The 18,449-nt window shown below is 45.1% G+C and overlaps 1 protein-coding gene across 4 annotated transcripts in view; it reads left to right on the forward strand.

Annotated features, from left to right (window-relative positions):
- Positions 1-3,348: 3,348 nt before the first annotated feature.
- Positions 3,349-18,449, forward strand: part of SYTL3 (synaptotagmin like 3) — a 91,267-nt gene continuing 76,166 nt past the window's right edge. Inside the window, exons 1-3 of one of the 4 annotated variants that reach the window (XM_043888065.1) lie at positions 3,349-3,525; positions 15,537-16,126; positions 18,074-18,292. In XM_043888065.1, coding sequence (XP_043744000.1) covers positions 16,017-16,126; positions 18,074-18,292 — 329 coding nt within the window. In that variant the 5' untranslated portion in view covers positions 3,349-3,525; positions 15,537-16,016. Of the gene's footprint in view, positions 3,526-8,690; positions 8,831-15,536; positions 16,127-18,073; positions 18,293-18,449 lie in introns of those variants that run through there. The other 3 variants (XM_043888064.1, XM_043888061.1, XM_043888063.1) reach the window with 3 other exon arrangements.

Raw genomic sequence — 18,449 nt, forward strand, 5'->3', positions numbered from 1 at the left:
ACCCTTGTTTCTATGCTATAGAAGCTAAGTTCCATGCTGGCAGAAATCCAATTGGTTCACTAATGGATGCCCTGCCCCTTCAATTGTACCTGGCCTGTGCTAAGCACACAATAAAAACGTGTTAAAAGAATGATTCTCCCACACATTAGCTCTGCCTTCTACCCAGTTGCAGAGAGCTGGGAGTGGAGGAAAATGCAATCATCTTCCTGGTTTGTGGGGAAAGGGAGAGGGGAGGGTGAAAGACACAAGGCTGCCTTGCCCTGGACACCTGACCTGACCAAGGGGACCTGCTGGGTGGCGATGGGCTGCTCCCTCACATCTGGTTTCTGCTTCTGTGATTCTGGCTTCCACTCACTTTTTCCAGTGTTTCAGCCTCAAGCCTCAGTCTACATGGGATGCTAAGCCTGCCATTTCTGTTTTGTCTTCCCCACACCTAGCTTCTCCTGAGATCCCAAGATCTCTTTTTAAGTGTTTTTCTTGGTCACTTGACCCCACCTGCCCAGCTCCAGCTCTTCAGTGGCACTACCCTCTTCAGTTAGGCAGGGACCTTTTCCCTCTTCTGATTTTCTTCTGCTTCCATAGGGAGGCCCCAGAGGCCCACTAGCTGAGTGTGTTAGAATTATGTGCAACGCAGGAGTGGACAGGTTCCAAGTGAGGTTTGAGACATCTTTTCTAAATTGCTCCACAGCCTTTTAAGAATTTCCTAATTCAAGTGAGTGTCCTGAATGGCTGCTGGGATATGGCATTGATAATGCTTTTGAATCACATAGACAGTATAATGTGTGTGCTCAGTCGTGTCCGACTCTTTGCAACCTCATGGACCGTAGCCCGCCGGGCTCCTCTGTCCATGGGATCCTCCAGGCAAGAATACTGGAGTAGGCTGCCATTTCCTATTCCATCTTAAGTTATATCGTGACTGAAAGTCACCAACAAATGCATCAATCAACAGAAAACATGTGAATGTGAACTTTTAAAAAAAATGACATGACCTCAGCTTATCTGCATTGTGTTCCACTCTCCAGTTTTAACTGTCAAAGAATATTCATTCAGTAATCGTAATACACATCATGGTTATATTGAGACTGCCCCAGAAATGGACAAATTGGTCTGTTTATCTTCAGGACCGTGTGTTCACTTAGCACACATGCAGTGAGCACTGACTTGGTGGCCGTCTGTGAACAGCAGCGGAAGCTGCAGAGTTGACTAGTATATGGTCTCTACGGAAAAATTTAAAAATCTAATTTCTGTCAGTGTGAGGACTTGAATTCTCTAGGCTCAGTGATGATGTAGTGCTTGGGAAAACGCAGTGCAAGTGTTGTGTTCTGCCCAGTTGATGTACACTTTGTAGGGCTAAGGAATTTAAAATCACTGTGGCATCTGGCAGGTGACTTGCACTTCCGCTCTGCCAAGAATGAATGTCCATCAGAAGTCCTGGAGTGTAAACACACTGACTCAGAACTGCTTGTGAATCTCCCATGTTCAGCCATATTTTAGAATAATGTTTAGATTTTGTGCAGTCAGTGGATTGGTCCTTGGGTTTGTTTTTCAATTTGGGGCTTAGCCATAGGTTGGCAGGTGTTGTGTGATTTCTTTCTTTCAAGTGGAGTCTCTTAGATAAACTCTTTGGAAATAAGGATTGGTATTGTCAATGCCTTATTTAGCAAGTGTGGGCCTAATAATCCTAGCCATGTCACCTCACTAAATGATATCCACAGCCACAGTTGTGTCTCCTGGTGTTGTCTGGGCTCTGCAGCCCTTTGCCATCCAAATCTTATCCTGTATATGTTCGAGGTTTTCCTTCCTTTCCCTGAGGTTAGGGGTGTGTTACTGCGATGTACAGTGGAGTCATGCCATGTCACTAATAATGATGATATGTGTGATGATGAAGACGGCAGTTGCAAAACACTCTAGTCTGAGGACTGTAATGTTATAATGAAGAAGAAAATAAACTTGTGCCTAACACACATCTAAGGTGAGAATCCTGTGCTGAGAAATTGCGTGCTAACAAGAAGAGCTAAGAAATGCCTTTATTTAGGTCTGCTGTCATCTGGGAAACACAGGCACAGTGGGACTGAAATACCTCTGTACCAACGGCTGGTAGCTGTTGCTCTGAACCCCTTGGGTCTCTCTTCCTCCCAGTCCTGGCCCCCGCCCCTCATTCCTAAGACCCAACAACTAAAGGATAACTCAGGGCACAGTGGGTGCTTCTTCTGACTAGCTGATTTTCTTTCTTTTTTTTTTTCTTTAGTGAAGTATTTATTTATTTATTTGCTATGCCATGCAGCATATGGGATCTTAGTTCCCCACCCAGCAATCAAACCTATGCCCCCTGCATTGGAAACACAAAGTCTTAACCACAGGACCACCAGGGAAGTCCTTGACTGGCTGATCTTCATGCTGTGATGGTTATTAAATAGTGTATCAGTTCTGTGTATATAAAAAACATGGACACACTGCACCAGTCAGCATAGGCTAGGTTAGCTGCTGAAACAAATGACCCTAGACTCTTGATGGGTGATGACAATAGAGGTGTATTTGTCACTCACGTACATGACCATCGTAGCTTTGCTGTGGCTCTGCCCCATGTCTTCTCCACACTGGGACCAGGTGGATGGAGCAGCCTGACTCCAGAGTCACTGAGGGGCAAGGAAGTCGGGGGGGACGGTGTTCCGAGTGCTGGTTAGGAAGGTAGGTGCTGCTCATAAAGGCACACATTTTGTCGTTCAGAGCAAGCTCCAGAGACGCTGCTCAAAATTCTTTTCTTGATCTGGATGCCTTCACTTTGGGAGAATTTATCCAGCTGTTCTTACGATTTGTGTCATATTCCATATGTGTGCTGTGCGTGTGCTCACTTGCTCAGCTGTGTCCGACTCTTTGTGACCCCATGAACAGTAGCCCGCCAGGCTCCTCTGTCCACGGGATTCTCCAGGCAAGAATACTGGAGTGGGTTGCCATGCCCTCCTCCAGGGGATTTTCCCAACCCAGGGATCGAACCCACATCTCTTGTGTCTCCTGCATTGGCAGGCGGGTTCTTGACCACCAGCGCCACCTGGGAAGCCCCATATGTATGCTATGCTTCCGTGCAATTTACCCCCAAAAGTCCAGGCCAGTCTTGTTATAAGTCAACTCTTGAGTTAACAGCTGCTCTTTGAGCTGTGATTACATGAGTCATTTACACTTGAGGTCAATGAGAAACCTCTCGCAAAGGTGGGAACGTTTGACTAATTGAAGCCTCCAGTCTCTCTGGGAGTTTCCTTGCTCAAGTGAGACACTGCGGAAGCATTGTGTGGTCTTTCCTCCAGCTAAAAACGTAAACTGTTGGCCTTCAAGAGCACCTGGGCGTGGTCAGGTGGCTTTATCCCCGGGGTCCTTCGTGACATGGAGCTGGTAGCCACAGAGGCTCTCAGCGCCTGCCCAGCCCACCGGAAGGAAAGGGAAGTACGTCAGTGGTTCTAACTCGAAGAAAGTTTGACTTCCTTCCCAGAGCGAGCTCCCCTGGTCTCCTGTCTTGAAGCTGAGGCAAAGGTAGGCTGAGCATCCGAGTCCAGCCCTTCTGGTGGGTGGTTTTAAGGGTGGGGAGGGCAGAGGTTACAGTTAATATAACTTCTCTTACACTGATGACTTTGAAAACGTAGGAAAGAACAGCAGTGAGAAATTAGACAAAGGATGACTTGTCATTTTATTGAATAGTACACATTGTAAACGTAGGCTAAGAATGATTTAAATGGAATGGAGGAATACTTTAGAGTTAGTTGAAAAACCAATCCGAAAAACACTCTCCCAAAGCTGTATGGTGTGAATTTTTTCAAAGGCGGTGATGAGCATCGTTTGGTTTCCTTTTTGGTTTGTACATTCTTATACATACAGTTTATTACTGTTTTGCTCTGAATTTACTTCACAGATTCTGACTTTTTTTCATCCCCCATAATCTCTAGTCTGGAAGTGGACCATAAATATGATTTTAGAATTTTAAAAATTAAGTTAGCTGGAGTCTAATTTAAATGTCTTGCAATTCAGCTTCTTTAGTCCCAGAATAGAACTGCTTGACAAAAGGAGAGATTATGAGAAGAAAATACATGTTAGAGATTAATTAAGTCGCTTCAGTTGTGTTCAACTCTTGTGACCCCATGGACTGTAGCCGGCCAGGCTCCTTTGTCCATGGGACTCTTCAGGCAAAAATAACTAGAGTGGGTTGCCATGCCCTCCTCCAGGGAATCGTCCTAACCCAGGGATTGAACCCACGTCTCCTGCATCGGCAGGCAACTTCTTTACCGCTAGTGCCACCTGGGAAACCCAAGTATCTACTAAGAAGTTAGAATTGGTATGAAAAAGATTATTTAGCCAAGACAGTAGAAGATTCTAAATTCTTAACTTTTCTGTCTAAACAAAGCATAAGGCTTTGGAGTTAAACAGACCCAGATTAGAGTGTGAGTTTAGGTAAATTACTTAATTGTTGCAAGCCTCACTCTGCTCATCAGTAAAATGGGTGTCTTGATGGCATAAGGCTGTAATGAGGACTGAGACTGTGTGTGCAAAGAAATGTGTCAAGCCTTCTGGTCCAGAGTAAGTGCTAAATAAATAGTAGGGGTTGGTACAACAAAAATTATAGCAACGATTATGAGTAGTACCTCATGTAAAGAGCAAGATAATCATATCAGTTCTCATTTCTTTATCCCTCCACGAGAAAAGATCAAGTTTAAGTCTGAAATATCATGGGTTTCTATTGCAGTGTTTAGCTTTGATTCTGAAAAAGCACTTAGTTTTTGTTTTTTTTTCCTTGGTGGCAAGATATCTATATCCACTGTGAGTGGTGGGGGCCTTTCCGGAAGAGACTTCCAGCCTTCTCCTGTCTCAGTTTAGATGTCAAGTTTTCTAGACTTAAGCCCACACATGCACAAAGTCATATATTAAGGACAGTTTTGAGGGACCTGAAGCTTATATGACGCCTGGAGCCTTCTTTAAGGAAACATATTAATACAAGGTCAGGTCCGGGGCCTGGCAGCTGAGGCCTGAAGCCTGGGGTCACTGGCTTCTGAGAGAATCCACTTCTGGCTCAGAGACCAGAGACAGAAAGAGTTTCTAAAGGCTCATCTCCACGCCCGTGCCACGCTTCCTGAGGGACACCCAGGTGGGGCGTCTCGCCGTCGCAAGAAGGAATCCTTCGAGCCTGTGAGCACCGCCCTGCCTTCACCCGCTTCCTTAGTGTAGACGGACCAGTGGTCCCTGCGGCTGTTGCGGGCGTCTGTGAGGACACGCCACGAGCTAAAAAGAGAGACACTTTCAGGTGAATCAGCAGGGTCTGTGGAGTCGCTCAACTTTGCCCGTGCATTCTAGGTAGAAACTATTGTGGCCATATTCAGAGAAAAAAAGCAAACTGCAGCTTCTCAAGGAAACAGCTGTGGTAAAACACAGCAGCGGGGGGTGCCGGCTCTGGAGCGGGGCTGAGAGCGGGGGCTTGGCTGTGGGTTCAGCCGCGGCTCGACCTCTAGCTTGAATTGCAAGTCCGGTGATGACAGTGTTCACGTGCAGGCACCTCCCTGATCGCAGCCTCTCCCCTCCATCACGGGCAGGGGTGCGGGCGTGGGGGTGGGTGACACGTCCATTCCTTTGATCCGATGACCAGCTGCTCAGAGATGACCATTAGATGGAAGAGCCTGCAGATAAAGAGTGTTTCCTTTCCTGTCCCCCTTTCTTCTACTCACCCCTGGGTTTCACATTTCTTGTACTTTTCTTCCCCTGGTCAGATCTGAAAAGCCGAAGTCAATCTTGGCTGTCAGACCGAGGGGAAAAAAGAGCAAGTGTGGTTTCAGAACTTACACAGTCAGATGTTCCATTTCTTTGGCAAAGGGGGGGTCCCACACGGTCCCCTCCAGAATGTCTTTCCCACATACTACCCCCCCCCGCCCCGCCCCACCAGCTATTTCTCCTCTCTCCACGTGGAGTGAATCACATCGACCTCTGAGCATTCTCTTCTGCAGATCCTTGTGTTTCTACTCACCCTGTCATGTCGCTTATTTGTTCACCTGTCCATTTCCTGGCTGGAATGCAAGCTTTTCTATTGCAGAGAGGGACTCCTGCTAATTTGATGTCCTCACTCCATGGCATCTGAGGGGCTCACAGAAGCCCAAAGAAATCAGTGCTGTGAGTCAATACGCCAATCACCACCACCTAACTGCATTCCTCTGGATGCAGAGTTCCACTGGGACGTGGCATGACTGGCTACAGAGGAGATGAAAACGTGCGGATTGAAGCCCTGAGCTGGGTTTAGGAGGGGCCCCCACCTAAACCCAGAAAAGAGGCTTGAGTCATGCTCTGGGGCCTTCCTGAAGGGGAGGACAGTGATCAGAGAGGACTCCAATTCCTGCTTGCTTTATTCCAGCCATTGCTCTCAGACTGTACTGAGATGACTCCAGATCTGGGGTTTGATCCCAGTTTGTCTGACACCCAAACTGATGCTGAGATGGGATGGTTGGCTGTACAGTGCTTCCCCAAGTGACTCTGGGGGACTTTTTCCTTCAGAGTGGCGATACACTGTAGGTTTTATTTATTTTTTTAATTGTTAAGTAAAATTAGACTGGTTGGTATGGCGAGATGCTGTAGAACAAAGGCAGTCCCGATTACAAAATCACAAAAATGCAATCGAGAAAGGAGATTGGGGGCTAGGCAGCTCCATGTGGTTGAAGACAGAACCCGACACCAGTGTTTGCGACAAAAACAGTTTCAGAATTCGTTGGGTGTGTGAGAGAGTGACTAAATATCATTGCAGAAAAACCAGGTCTGGGAGATTTCATTATTCAAGCTATGAGATTGTGAATTTCTGCATGAGATCATTAAAACAAAATACTTTTTAGTATGCTTCTCAAATGCTGAAATGATCTCAGATTTTCAGATGCTTTCCAGATTTCTGAAGCCTGGAGCTTTCTGAGATGCATGTTGCTTGCTCACCTGACTATGATCCTTCCTTCCGACTTATATTCATGCTTCCTGCTTTGGCAAGCAAACCTGCATGTCACAATAGATACTGGGTTTCTCAATTCCAGCCAAACATTGAAGACCTATTTGCTGGGTGATGAGGGATCACTAAGAACCAATGTCACCACGAGAAGGACACTTGAATCAGAAAGAAGTCAGAGTCATGACAGAGAAATATACAGAGGAAAAGGGGGCATAATGAAGGAGCAATTAATTGTGCTTGAACATAAAGAGACAGTTCCTGAATTAGTGATGAATCTGGACCTGGCAGATAAACAATGAATACTGATGATGATGATGATAATGATGAGAGCATTAGGTGATGTCTCAGGGGACTCTGAAGAGCTCCACTCCTTTATGTATCAGCACAGAAAGAATTCAGCGAGAGGCCAAGTAATAGATGTGCAGGGTGCTAAGTGCTTCAGTGGTGTCTGACTCTGTGAGACCCCGTGGACCGTAGCCCACCAGGCTCCTCTGTCCATGGGATTCTCCAGGCAAGAATACTGGAGTGGGTAGCCATGCCCTCCTCCAGGGGATCTTCCTGACCCAGGGATCGAACTCATATCTCATGTCTCTTGTATTCGCAGGCAGGTTCTTTACCACTAGCGCCACATGGGAAGCCCAGAGTGATAGATAAGAAGTGATTTGTTAGAACAGGACACTTACAGGGCTTACAGGGGTGGGCAAGGGGGTACTGTGTCCTGAGTATTTAGTGGCTTACATTTTTATAATCAAAGGAAAAGTAGGGAGGGGGAGAAAACCGTCTTTGTCTTTCTTGAGAAGATGTTGTGTGTCCATCAACTCCTCCTCCAGACTGAGCAGGGGGCTTTTCTTGTCCCTACATGGTCAAGCGGGGGTCCACAAATGATTGTTTTTTTTATGTGTGCGGAGCATGTGTCCTGCTGAACTCACTGGGCAGGATGTGGGTCTCACGCCACCGTTGCTTTATTGTTTGGGGACATGCTTCATGCATCTGCCTGGTTTTGTGGTTAAGTAAACCTGCTTTCTTGAGTAACCATTAGCTTATGGGGGTCTCCCAGAGTTTTCCTATTTACAGTCCCCTAGTGGGATTAACTATTTAATCACCTACGTTGTCCTTTTACTCTGTCCCTATCAATACTGTGACTACTACCATAGTTTAACATGTGTCCGTGGGTTATTTATCATATGCTTGCCACTGTGATCTAAGTACTTTACGTGTCGGGACTTCCCTGGTGGTCAAGTGGTTAAGGCTCTGTGCTCACAAGGCAGGGGACAGGGGTTCAATCCCTGGTCGAGGAACTAAAATCCCACATGCTGCATGGCCAAAAAAAAAAAAAAGTGCTTTACATGTATAAACACTTTTAATCCTCACAGTGACTCTAAGAAGTGGATGCTATAATTCTATCCACTTTGAAAGTGAAAGTCTTAGTGGCACAGTGGTGTCTGACTCTTTGCAGCCCCATGGACTGTAACCAGCCAGGCTCCTCTTGCCATGGGATTCTCCAGGCAAGAATACTGGAGTGGGTTGCCATATCCTGCTCCAGGGAATCTTCCCGACCCAGGGATCAAACCCAGGTCTCCAGCATTGCAGGCAGACTCTTTTCCTGTGTGAGCCACCTCCCTCTACTTTGCAGCCAAGGAAATTAAATCCCAGGGGACTTACTAACTTGCCCAGCATCTCCAAACCCTGTTCCCCTCACTGCCTCCGAGTAAATGAGATCCTGGTAGGGACAGGGAAGATCAGGAGCGGATGTATGGAAAGAGAAGAGGACACGAGGCATCCAGGGAACCGTCTCGCATGTGTTTGCTGCGGAAGTGTTGGGGCGTTCTATGGGAACTGAGGATGCAGAAGTCGGAGGAGGCCAGATCAAGGAGGGTAAGAAAGGCCTTGTTCATAGTTTAGAATTTGTTAATAGGCTGTGGGGACCTGGGCTCCTGTCCTGGGAGAGGAAGGACGCATTCCTGCCTCAGTTGTGTTCAGTGGACTGCTCCTCACTCCAGAGATGTCCTGCCCTTCCTCAGACCAACTCCACTTCTCCGCCCAGGCTCAGGCGTGGACATCTTCCTGTCCTCTCCTGTCACCAGCCTCCCTCTGACTCACCGTCACTGTCGTGCCCACTCATCGCCCTCAGGTCGGTGGGCATAGCCAGACTTGGACCCACTTGTCGCCTGTTAGCACTTTGGGTTACAAATGCCACGCTCACCCCTCACTCCATCAAGGAACATGCCAACTGATTTGCATAAATTTCCTAGAATTCTTTTACCATCTCCATTTCAACTCAGAAACATCCAACAAATCAAAAGCCTGCAAGAGAGAAGTATATTTGTTTTATCCATATTTTGAGTAATATGAAAAATAAGCCAGCATGGCTTCTAGTTTCCTGCTGGCATAGGTGACCAGAAATGGAATCCCTAAAGATGGACCTTAAGCTTGCTAGGCCACCAGGTGGATGGAATTCTCTCTGACTTTCTTGGTATTTACCGTGGGCCCATGCGACTTGCTAATTAACTCTGTCACCCTAGAAACCTCTACTGACTAGGAAGAGTTCACTACAAATAAATAAATAGACAAATAATTAAAAAAAATAAGTCAATCATTGTTGTAGGTCTGGGGGCACCTTGTCTTGGATAAACAGACTATAGGCTAAGAATAGTTTTAGTGAATTTGATCTTGAGTGATTTGGAACATGGATTAGAGAGTAAAATCTCTGATTTGGCTGTTGCTGCAAAACTTAGAGAAATTTAAATGCCAGCATAACAGGAATAAAGAGCAGGAAGAGCTCCAGATTTTGTTCAGAGGACAGAAAAGATGCAGCTGAAATAATTCAGATAATTGCTATTGAAACAGAAAGAACTGAGCTCTCAGTTGTAATCTGAAAATCAGACCTGGAATTGCACAAGCAAATTCACGATCAAGTTAAAAGCCCAGCACAACTTAACACAACAAAAACAACCAACCAGTTCTCTATTTTCCCCATTCCATCCTCTAAAACACAATGAAACGTTGAAAAAATGGACAAGAGAATGACACACACAGTTTAATTTGTAAGTAACCTGAGAAATCATTGGATCCTCAATTTCAGTGGTTCTTAAACCCCAAAGACCCAATACTCACTCTTTACAGGAAATATTTTGTAGCTCACCTTTTACTATATGGAATTGGAATTCATGTAAAATATAATAATTTACCATCCCCAATACCAACAACAATAATCCAATGTCATTACTGTGATAAAAGGAGAAATAAAGGGACATTAAGTTATAAGAATATAATATATAATCATATATATTAGTTCAATTCAGTCACTCAGTTGTGTCCGACTCTTTGCAGACCCCATGGACTGCAGCATGCCAGGCTTCCCTGTCCGTCACCAACTCCTGGAGCTTGCTCAAACTCATGTCCATCGTGTTGGTGATGCCATCCAAACATCTCATCCTCTGTTGTCCCCTTCTCCTGCCTTTAATCTTTCCTAGTATCAGGGTCTTTTCCAATGAGTCAGTTGTTCACATCAGGTGGCCAAAGCATAGGAGTTTCAGCTTCAGCATCAGTCCTTCCAATGAATATTCAGGACTGATTTCCTTTAGGATTGACTAGTTTGATCTCCCTGCAGTCCAAGGGACTCTCGATATAAACTACATTAAAAGACACAGTCAAGTTGTCAGATGTTCTCATACCTAGAATCACATTGATTTGTAGATTCACATCTACAAATGCAGATCCTTACCAGTATTGTAGCATTAGTGATTCAAATACTATTAATACAAGCCATGCTGCCCTATGTGATGCCACTTTCTGAAATGGTAAGCAATTCTAAATGAAATCAGGTACAGTCTTCCCTCAGTTCACACAATAGCTTCATTCTGGAAAACCCAGTATATTAAAACCCTGCAAAATATACTTTGTGTTTCTGTGAGTTAAATTCTATTATCAGATAATTATATCTTTTCCCTAGTTATCTGGTAAGATAACCAATATTTGTACAGGAATGCAAGGTACATCTTTGTCACCATGACAACTAAAACTACCCCACAAATTTCTAGAGGGAAGCATGGGACTGCCCCCACTGAAAACCCTAAATGAATCCCAATAAGATGAAACACCTGTGGCTCAAACGTGTGGAGGGTCTAAGCCACCAAGTCAGTTGGAACACTGGGAGGACATTGGAAATCAAAGAGAAAACATCCTCCTAGGTTTCTGGATATAAAGTTTTCCAAATTTGCTGGCATATTGAGTGCAGCACTTAAATAGCATCATCTTTTAGGGTTTGAAATAGCTCAGCTGGAATTTCATCACCTCCACTACCTTTGTTCATAGTGATGCTTCCTAAGGCCCATTTGACTGTGCACTCCCAGATGTCTGGCTCTAGGTGAGTGACCACACCATCATGGGTCATTAAGACTTTTTTGTACAATTCTTCTGTGTATTCTTGCCACCTCTTCTTAATCTCTTCTGCTTCTGTTAGGTCCTTGCCATTTCTATTCCTTTATTGTGCCCATCTTTGCATGAAATGTTCTCTTGGTATCTCCAATTTTCTTGAAAAGATCTCCAGCCTTTCCCATTCTATTGTTTTCCTCTATTTTTTTGCATTGTTCACTTAAGAAGGCTTCCTTATCTCTTCTTGTTATTCTCTGATATTCTACATTCAGATGAATATATCTTTTCCTTTCTCCTTTGCCTTTTTGCTTCTCTTCTTTTCTCAGCTATTTGTTAGGCCTCCTCAGACAACCACTTTGCCTTCTTGCATTTCTTTTTCTTGGGGATGGTTTTGGTCACCACCTCCCATACAATGTTACAAACCTCTGTCCATAGTTCTTCAGGCACTCTGTCTACCAGATCTAATCCCTTGAATCTGTTTGTCACATGAATGATCCTGGGGTGTTCTCTATGCAGTCCTGATTGCATCAATTCAAAAAGTCACTCTGTATAGAGGGGGTTTGGACACAGATCCGTCAAGTTAAGGAAAAAAGTACATTTCAATCCAATAATAGAAGGATTTCCTCATTGTAGTTATCAACCATGTGCTTGAATGACTGAAGGTTTATGGAAGCCAGAGTCAAAATCTATCAAAGTCAAGAAGAAAAACTCAGACAAACACTGCACAGACATACCTCTAGTTCTCTAAGCTTTATACTGCATCAACTGGGAACCTCAGAAAGCACCATGTTTGGGTGTGTATTTGAAAGGCTTTCAATGAATTACAATTTGGTGGTCTATCCTTGGAAAGCAAGGAGATCAAAACAGTCAATCTTAAAGGAAATCAACCCTGAAGACTCTTTGGAAGGACTAATGCTGAAGCTGAAGCTCCAATACTTTGGCCACCTGATGCAAACAGCTGACTCATTGGAAAAGACCCTGATGCTGGGAAAGACTGAAGGCAGGAGGAGAAGCGGACGACAGAGGATGAGATTGTTGGATGGCATCACTGACTCAATGGACATGAGTTTGAGTAAGCTCCAGGAGTTGGTGATGGACGGGGAAGCCTGATGTGCTACAGACCTTGGGGTCTCAGAGTCGGACATGACTTGGCAACTGAACAACAATAATAACAACAACAAGCTCTATCCTTAGTTAATTTGAAATCAATATAATGATGACACATGAAGGACAGTTTTGCTTCTCTGCCAAATCACTGCTCAGATCATTCATTACCTTTTTGTTTCATGACCTTTACACCTTGAGAATGCCTTTGTTTTCTTTTGGTTTATCAGAACTATATACACCACTTTGATTTGGGGTTTTGTTTTGTTCTGAGCCACCAGGGCAGCCTCAGTGCTTAAGTACAGTGATTGTTTCACTGCAGGTTCCTGGTAGAAATCATCTTCTCCTTTTCACTCTGGCTGACACTGTTTCTCTGAACTTTAATTTTCCTCTGTGGCCCTAGTACTAAAGAATCCATTTGCCAATGCAGGAGACACAAGAGACCTGGGTTTGATCCCTGGGTTGGAAAAATCCTCTGGAGTAGGAAATGGCAACCCACTCCAGCATTCTTGCCTGGAGAATCCCATGGACAGAGGAGCCTGGTGAGCTACAGTCCATGGGGCTGCAAAGAATCAGACATGACTGAAGCGACTGAGCATACAATACTGAGCATCGTATTGTTAGAAATGGGATAGGGTGTAACTTATCAGTCATTAAGTCCTATACTGTAATCACTTAAACAGTGTCTGGCACTTGCTGAATGCTTGATCAATATTTAATTAATGAATGGCTGATGGATGGTTTCCGAAAACCAACTCAATTTGACTTTTCTGTAACTAGCAGTGGATGGCCACTAGGGGGAGGAAGAGTGCCCACTCAAACCTGCAGAGGCCCCTGTGAGGCCACAGGCAAGGGTTTTGGGTAGAGAGCAGGAGTGTTTTTAAATAACCAAACCCTGCGTGTCTGGACTGGGTAGAGGCCTGGCCACCCGCAGGAGTGAACACTGACCACTCCAGGAGTCCTCATCTCCAGCCTAGTGCTGACCAGTCCCGCCTCCCTGTGGTGCTGAGGACCAGGGCCAGACACCTGAGCCCAAAGGCCACATGGAGAGAAAGCTCAGTGCATAGATGGCGTGTTTTGAGCCAAGTGCAAAAATCTGCACTTAACATACTTGGGAATCAGACAGACAGGACAGTACTTGATTCAGTAATGTGGTTAATAGGTTAGAAATAAGAGAGAAGCAACAAAAACCAAGGAATGCATTTAGAAGAAATAGGCTCACGAAGTTGGTGACACTTTCCCACTTAGGACTTGATTACACGCTGCTTCCTAGCATCTCTTCTTCCCCAGAGACTCAGAGCCTCGGGGAGCTAAGCTCTGCTGCTCCGTCTGTTCACCTGGAAACAGGACCTTAGGAGGGAGGAGGTTTTGACCCTGCTGAGGCTGGAGCCCGCGTCCTTGTTCCCGTGATTCTCCTGCCGTCTATACAGGAGGCTTTTGGGAGCAGGCACTCAGGAATGCTTGGTTGGAGAGCAGAGGCCAGGACCATCCCCTGGCAGCCCGGGCTTCCCTCCTCCTCATGTAGCCTCTGCAGTTTGGTTGGGCCAACTGTTTTAACTTTACCCTACGATAGTTTGTATGCTCAGTCATGTCTGACTCTTTGCAACTGCATGGGCTGTAGCCCATGAGGCTCCTCTGTCCAAGAATACTGGAGTGGGTTGCTCCAGTATTTCCTCCTCCATGGGATCTTCCTGACCCAGGGATCGAACCCAAGTCTCCTGCCTTGCTGGCGGATTCTTTATCTCTGAGCCACCAGTGTAGCCCCACCCACAAAAGAGAAAGTGACAAATAGAGGATCCTTAAGCCAAGGGGTCCTTAGCCTATAGGTCCATGAACTTGGACATGAAAAAATTTATATCTTAATTTTCATTGACTTGTAACTAAAGTTTAGCATTTCGTCACAAACCACAGTAGAGTTAGCAAGACTTATGGTCTCCACATCATTTGTTGCAGATATCTCAGTATTGCTTGCAATCATTGCTACTCTGAAATTACAGTCACTGTTAGATCACTGCTAGATTTCATACATCCCTGGACACATATATTATTATAATTTTAAAATTTTCAGTATAATTGATTTCCTTTGTTATAATGTATTTTATTTCATGTGTTTGAATACAGAAGCTTCGCCAGATGACCAGAGATTAAAAGAGAAAAATTAAGAATCTCTGCTTAAAGAGAATGATCCCTTAGGGGTCTATTAACCTCTTTTTCACTGATTTGCTATGGATCATAAATTAATAGAATGTGAATTTCTGTTGAGGCTGAACAAAGGGAGTTTAGCTTCCAAAGCATTGAAGGGACATCTTATTACTAAGAAATTCATGGAAATTTGATAACAAAATGGCACTGTAGAAAGTACACTAATTAGATCTGCATTTTCTGCTTTTCATTGACATGTTTTATCAATTCAATACCATCTTGGTTGGGGGAAAAACAGATCAAAGGTGCTGTGTGTTTAGCATCACTGATGGAAAAAGTAAGTAGGAATGGAAAACCTGCCAACTCGTATTCACCAGAAATAAGAGCCCGTGCAGAAGGCCATTGCTAAAAACCATTAAAGACCACAAATAACTGATAGACTGAGGTTGTGGTGATATCCCTTCATAGATCCTTAATGGAGTAAACATTTTTTTGAGTTTTGAAGTTAATTGTAAAAATTACAGTTAACAGATGAAGTTGTAGATATCCTAAAGTATTTTCAATTAGGATGATGTACATTCAATATTGGAGGAGGAAATGGCAACCCACTCCAGTGTCTTCCCTGGGAAATCCCATGGACAGAAGAGCCTGGCAGGCTGTAGTCAATGGGGTTGCAAGAGTCAGACATGACTTAGCAACTAAACAATAGCACATTAAATATAGACCTTCATGCCTCTAATCACTCAGGATACAGAATTCATATCAGAAAAATTCAAGTGTGGAAGTTTGAGGCTTTTAGAAACATGAGAAGTCCAATTTAATAAAATTTAAAATCTTACATTATCATCACAGCAAAAAATGCAAAGATCTGTCTGTAGAACATTTTGTCTTTTCTGGACTAAAGCTGCAGAGATACGTAAGCCTGGAAAAATGATGCTATTTTTGTTGTCTTTTTCTGCAGGTATTTATCATCAGTGCTACCTGCAAACCTGTGAAGAGAAAGGTTAATGTCTGTGTCACTGAATACTCTTCTTACTGCTGTTTGTAAATTCCCTCCGATTGGGGATTACTTCTGCTTATGCAGAAATTATCTGTGTAATTTATAACAATCTCTGGCCAAAACCTCAGAAAAAAAGATATGCTTCTGACTTAGCCGGATGTCAGAGGCTGCGGCAGGACCTGGGGAGAAGGCTCTGCAGATGGCATGAGGCTCTGGGAGCGATGATTCCAACGGAGGGATAGCTTCTTGGAACTTTTTTCTCCTGAGAAGAGTGACAGTTAAAAAGAGGAAAAAAGCTACGAGCAACACCGTTGCCAATGAAATAGGAGAGGGAGTGCTTTCAAAGCACTTGGGGCTGTCGCTGGGCTCTGAGCTCATCCACGGGACTGGGACGCACGGCCATGGAGTAGAACTTCACCGTGAGTCTGAGAAGAGACAGAAATGGCCCACCAAGTCAGCCTCAGTTCCCTCCAGGAGTCGGAACGCGAAGTGATCCTTCAGGTTTTGTACCGGGACCGGGAGGTTCAAAACACGGAGGCAGAGCGGATACGGTAGGCGGTCGTGCAGATGGTGGAATTCTTTGCTTTTTTTGGCCTTTTCTGCTTGGAGGCCATCTCTCCTTGGCGTCTTGCTGCTTGCTTAGCTAGTGCCGTTTGCTCCACATTCAGCCTCTTGTCTGACAAGAGTCCGAAGCAAGGGCTGTGGGTGGAGGTGACCTTTACTGTGTCACTAAGCTTTGGGATGGTCAGGGAAAGAATGCCTTTTTTTCACTTAAAACAATGCCTTTGTGTGATAAGTTGGCTGTCTGTCTGCCTATCCATTTGCCTACTTTGCAGGAATCGTTCAACGGCAGCCTTCAGACTTCCCATACACCCTTTCAAGGGAAAGACCTCCAGCTAAGGGTTTTCCTAAATTATTTTTGGTGGTAATTGAAGACGCGAAGAAAGCAGCTTAGAAACAGATCTGCTGGCGTCCATTCCGAGCCTTCTCTTTGCTCACTTTTGCTTCCCAGCCAGCTCTGAGGAAACAGGGAGCATGAAGTCTGAACCTGCCCAGCCTGCTCCCAGACTCATTTGTCAACAGAGAACACCTTCTCATTCTGTCTCTGAACATGGGCTGTTTGCCATTAGTTTAACACTTACCAGAGCAGGGCTAGGTTATCAGCAGCGTGTCTCTTGTTAGCTGTCAAGATCCATCTTTAATATAACGATGCTTTGTTTATTGATGTTGATGGAGAATGTGAGGTCTAGAAAATAAGTAAATGGGATGGGCTTTTGATCTCATTGTGTTTTTAATGGCAGAACTCTTTTTCAGAGTCTGCCAAGAAAAACAAACATATAAAACAAAACTTCGGACCACCCAGTGTTTGAGGAAGGAGAGGAAATTTCTGGGTGAACTGGAAGGAACAATGTTCCTTTTCTACTCTCCTTTGTAATCCCAAAGCTGTCCAAGTGTCCTTGCACTTTCTTCCACTAAAAAAAAAAAAAAAAAGAAAGAAATACAGTGAGCAAAATAGAGTTCTCTTTGGTAATGGAAGATCTTTCAGTGATTTAGAAGCATGGTTTTGAATGCCAACAAAGTAACGTGGATATTTTGTTCCAAGGGTACCGAAAGTTGGCTGGAGGCTTGTTTCTCAGGATTAGCTTCTCTATTCTAAAAGTGACAGAGACAGTCCATAAAAGAGTATTCTGGCTAATGGTATGTTTTATGGTACAATGTAATACACCTTTTCACTAAGAGGGCTCTTCCCTGGTGACCCAGATGGTAAAGAATCCGCCTGCAATGCGGGAGGCCTGGGTTCCATCACTGGGATGGGAAGATCCCCTGGAGGAGGGCAGGGCAACCTACTCCAGTATTCTTGCCTGGAGAATCCATCCCATGGACAAAGGAGCCTGGCGGGCTACAGTCCATGGGGTCACACGGAGTCAAACATGACTGAGCCACTGACACGTTTGCACTAGGGCTATCTTCCTGGGAGGAACAGGAACTGAAAGTAACCAACCACCCATAAAAAATAGTAGCAAAACTATAGCATCAGTTAAGTAACTTTATTGGGGCACTTATAACAACGCAGGCCTGTATGCTGTATACTTACACATCATTCCCTGTCTTGAATATTAGAATTGATGCCGTTTTCCTGCATTTTTCCTCTTCTTTCACTGTTTTTCTTTACCATTATAATGCCGTTTGGGCACAAAAGGATGAACCTAGAACAAAATCAGCAGCTGACTCCTCCATGCCAGGCAGAGTGTTTATGCTTTGCCATTTCATCCTCACAGCTGCCCTGGGAGGTAAGGCTTTCCCAGCTGAGAAAACCTCTGAGCCTTTGCTCTGAAAGATGGCAGCTGGTTCACATAGCTGTGTTAGAACCCGGGGGTGCTGGAGTGCAAAGCCCCTTCTCTGTCTCCATACTGTTGAGGCCCTTGCCACGGAGGAGTTTGGCTGGCTTCTGTCCTTCCACTCACTGGTTTCTCATCACTTAACCCTGTGGGCTGCAGGAAACTGAAGACGCGCCTGCAGCATCTCAGGTGGAAAGGCGCGAAGAGCGTGAGCCATGAGTACAAAGAGAAGTCCTGTGCCCGCTGCCAGCAGACCCTGGGGCTCCTGCTGAACCGGGGAGCCGTGTGTCGGGGCTGCAGTCACCGCGTGTGCAGTGAGTGCCGGGTGTTCCTGAGGCGGACCCGCGCCTGGAAGTGCACCGTGTGCTTCGAGGACAGGTGAGGATGAGCGGGCCGGTGAGGATGGGCGGGGCCGGCGGTGGGTGGGCGGGGTGGTGGGGCAAGGATGGCTGGAAAGCCTCGGATATGGTCCAGGACCAACAATCAATAAAGACAGCTGTCATTCTTTAAACTTAATCAGAAAATATTCAGAGAA

Source organism: Cervus elaphus, chromosome 26, assembly GCF_910594005.1.
Source record: "Cervus elaphus chromosome 26, mCerEla1.1, whole genome shotgun sequence".
Lineage (NCBI taxonomy): Eukaryota > Metazoa > Chordata > Mammalia > Artiodactyla > Cervidae > Cervus > Cervus elaphus.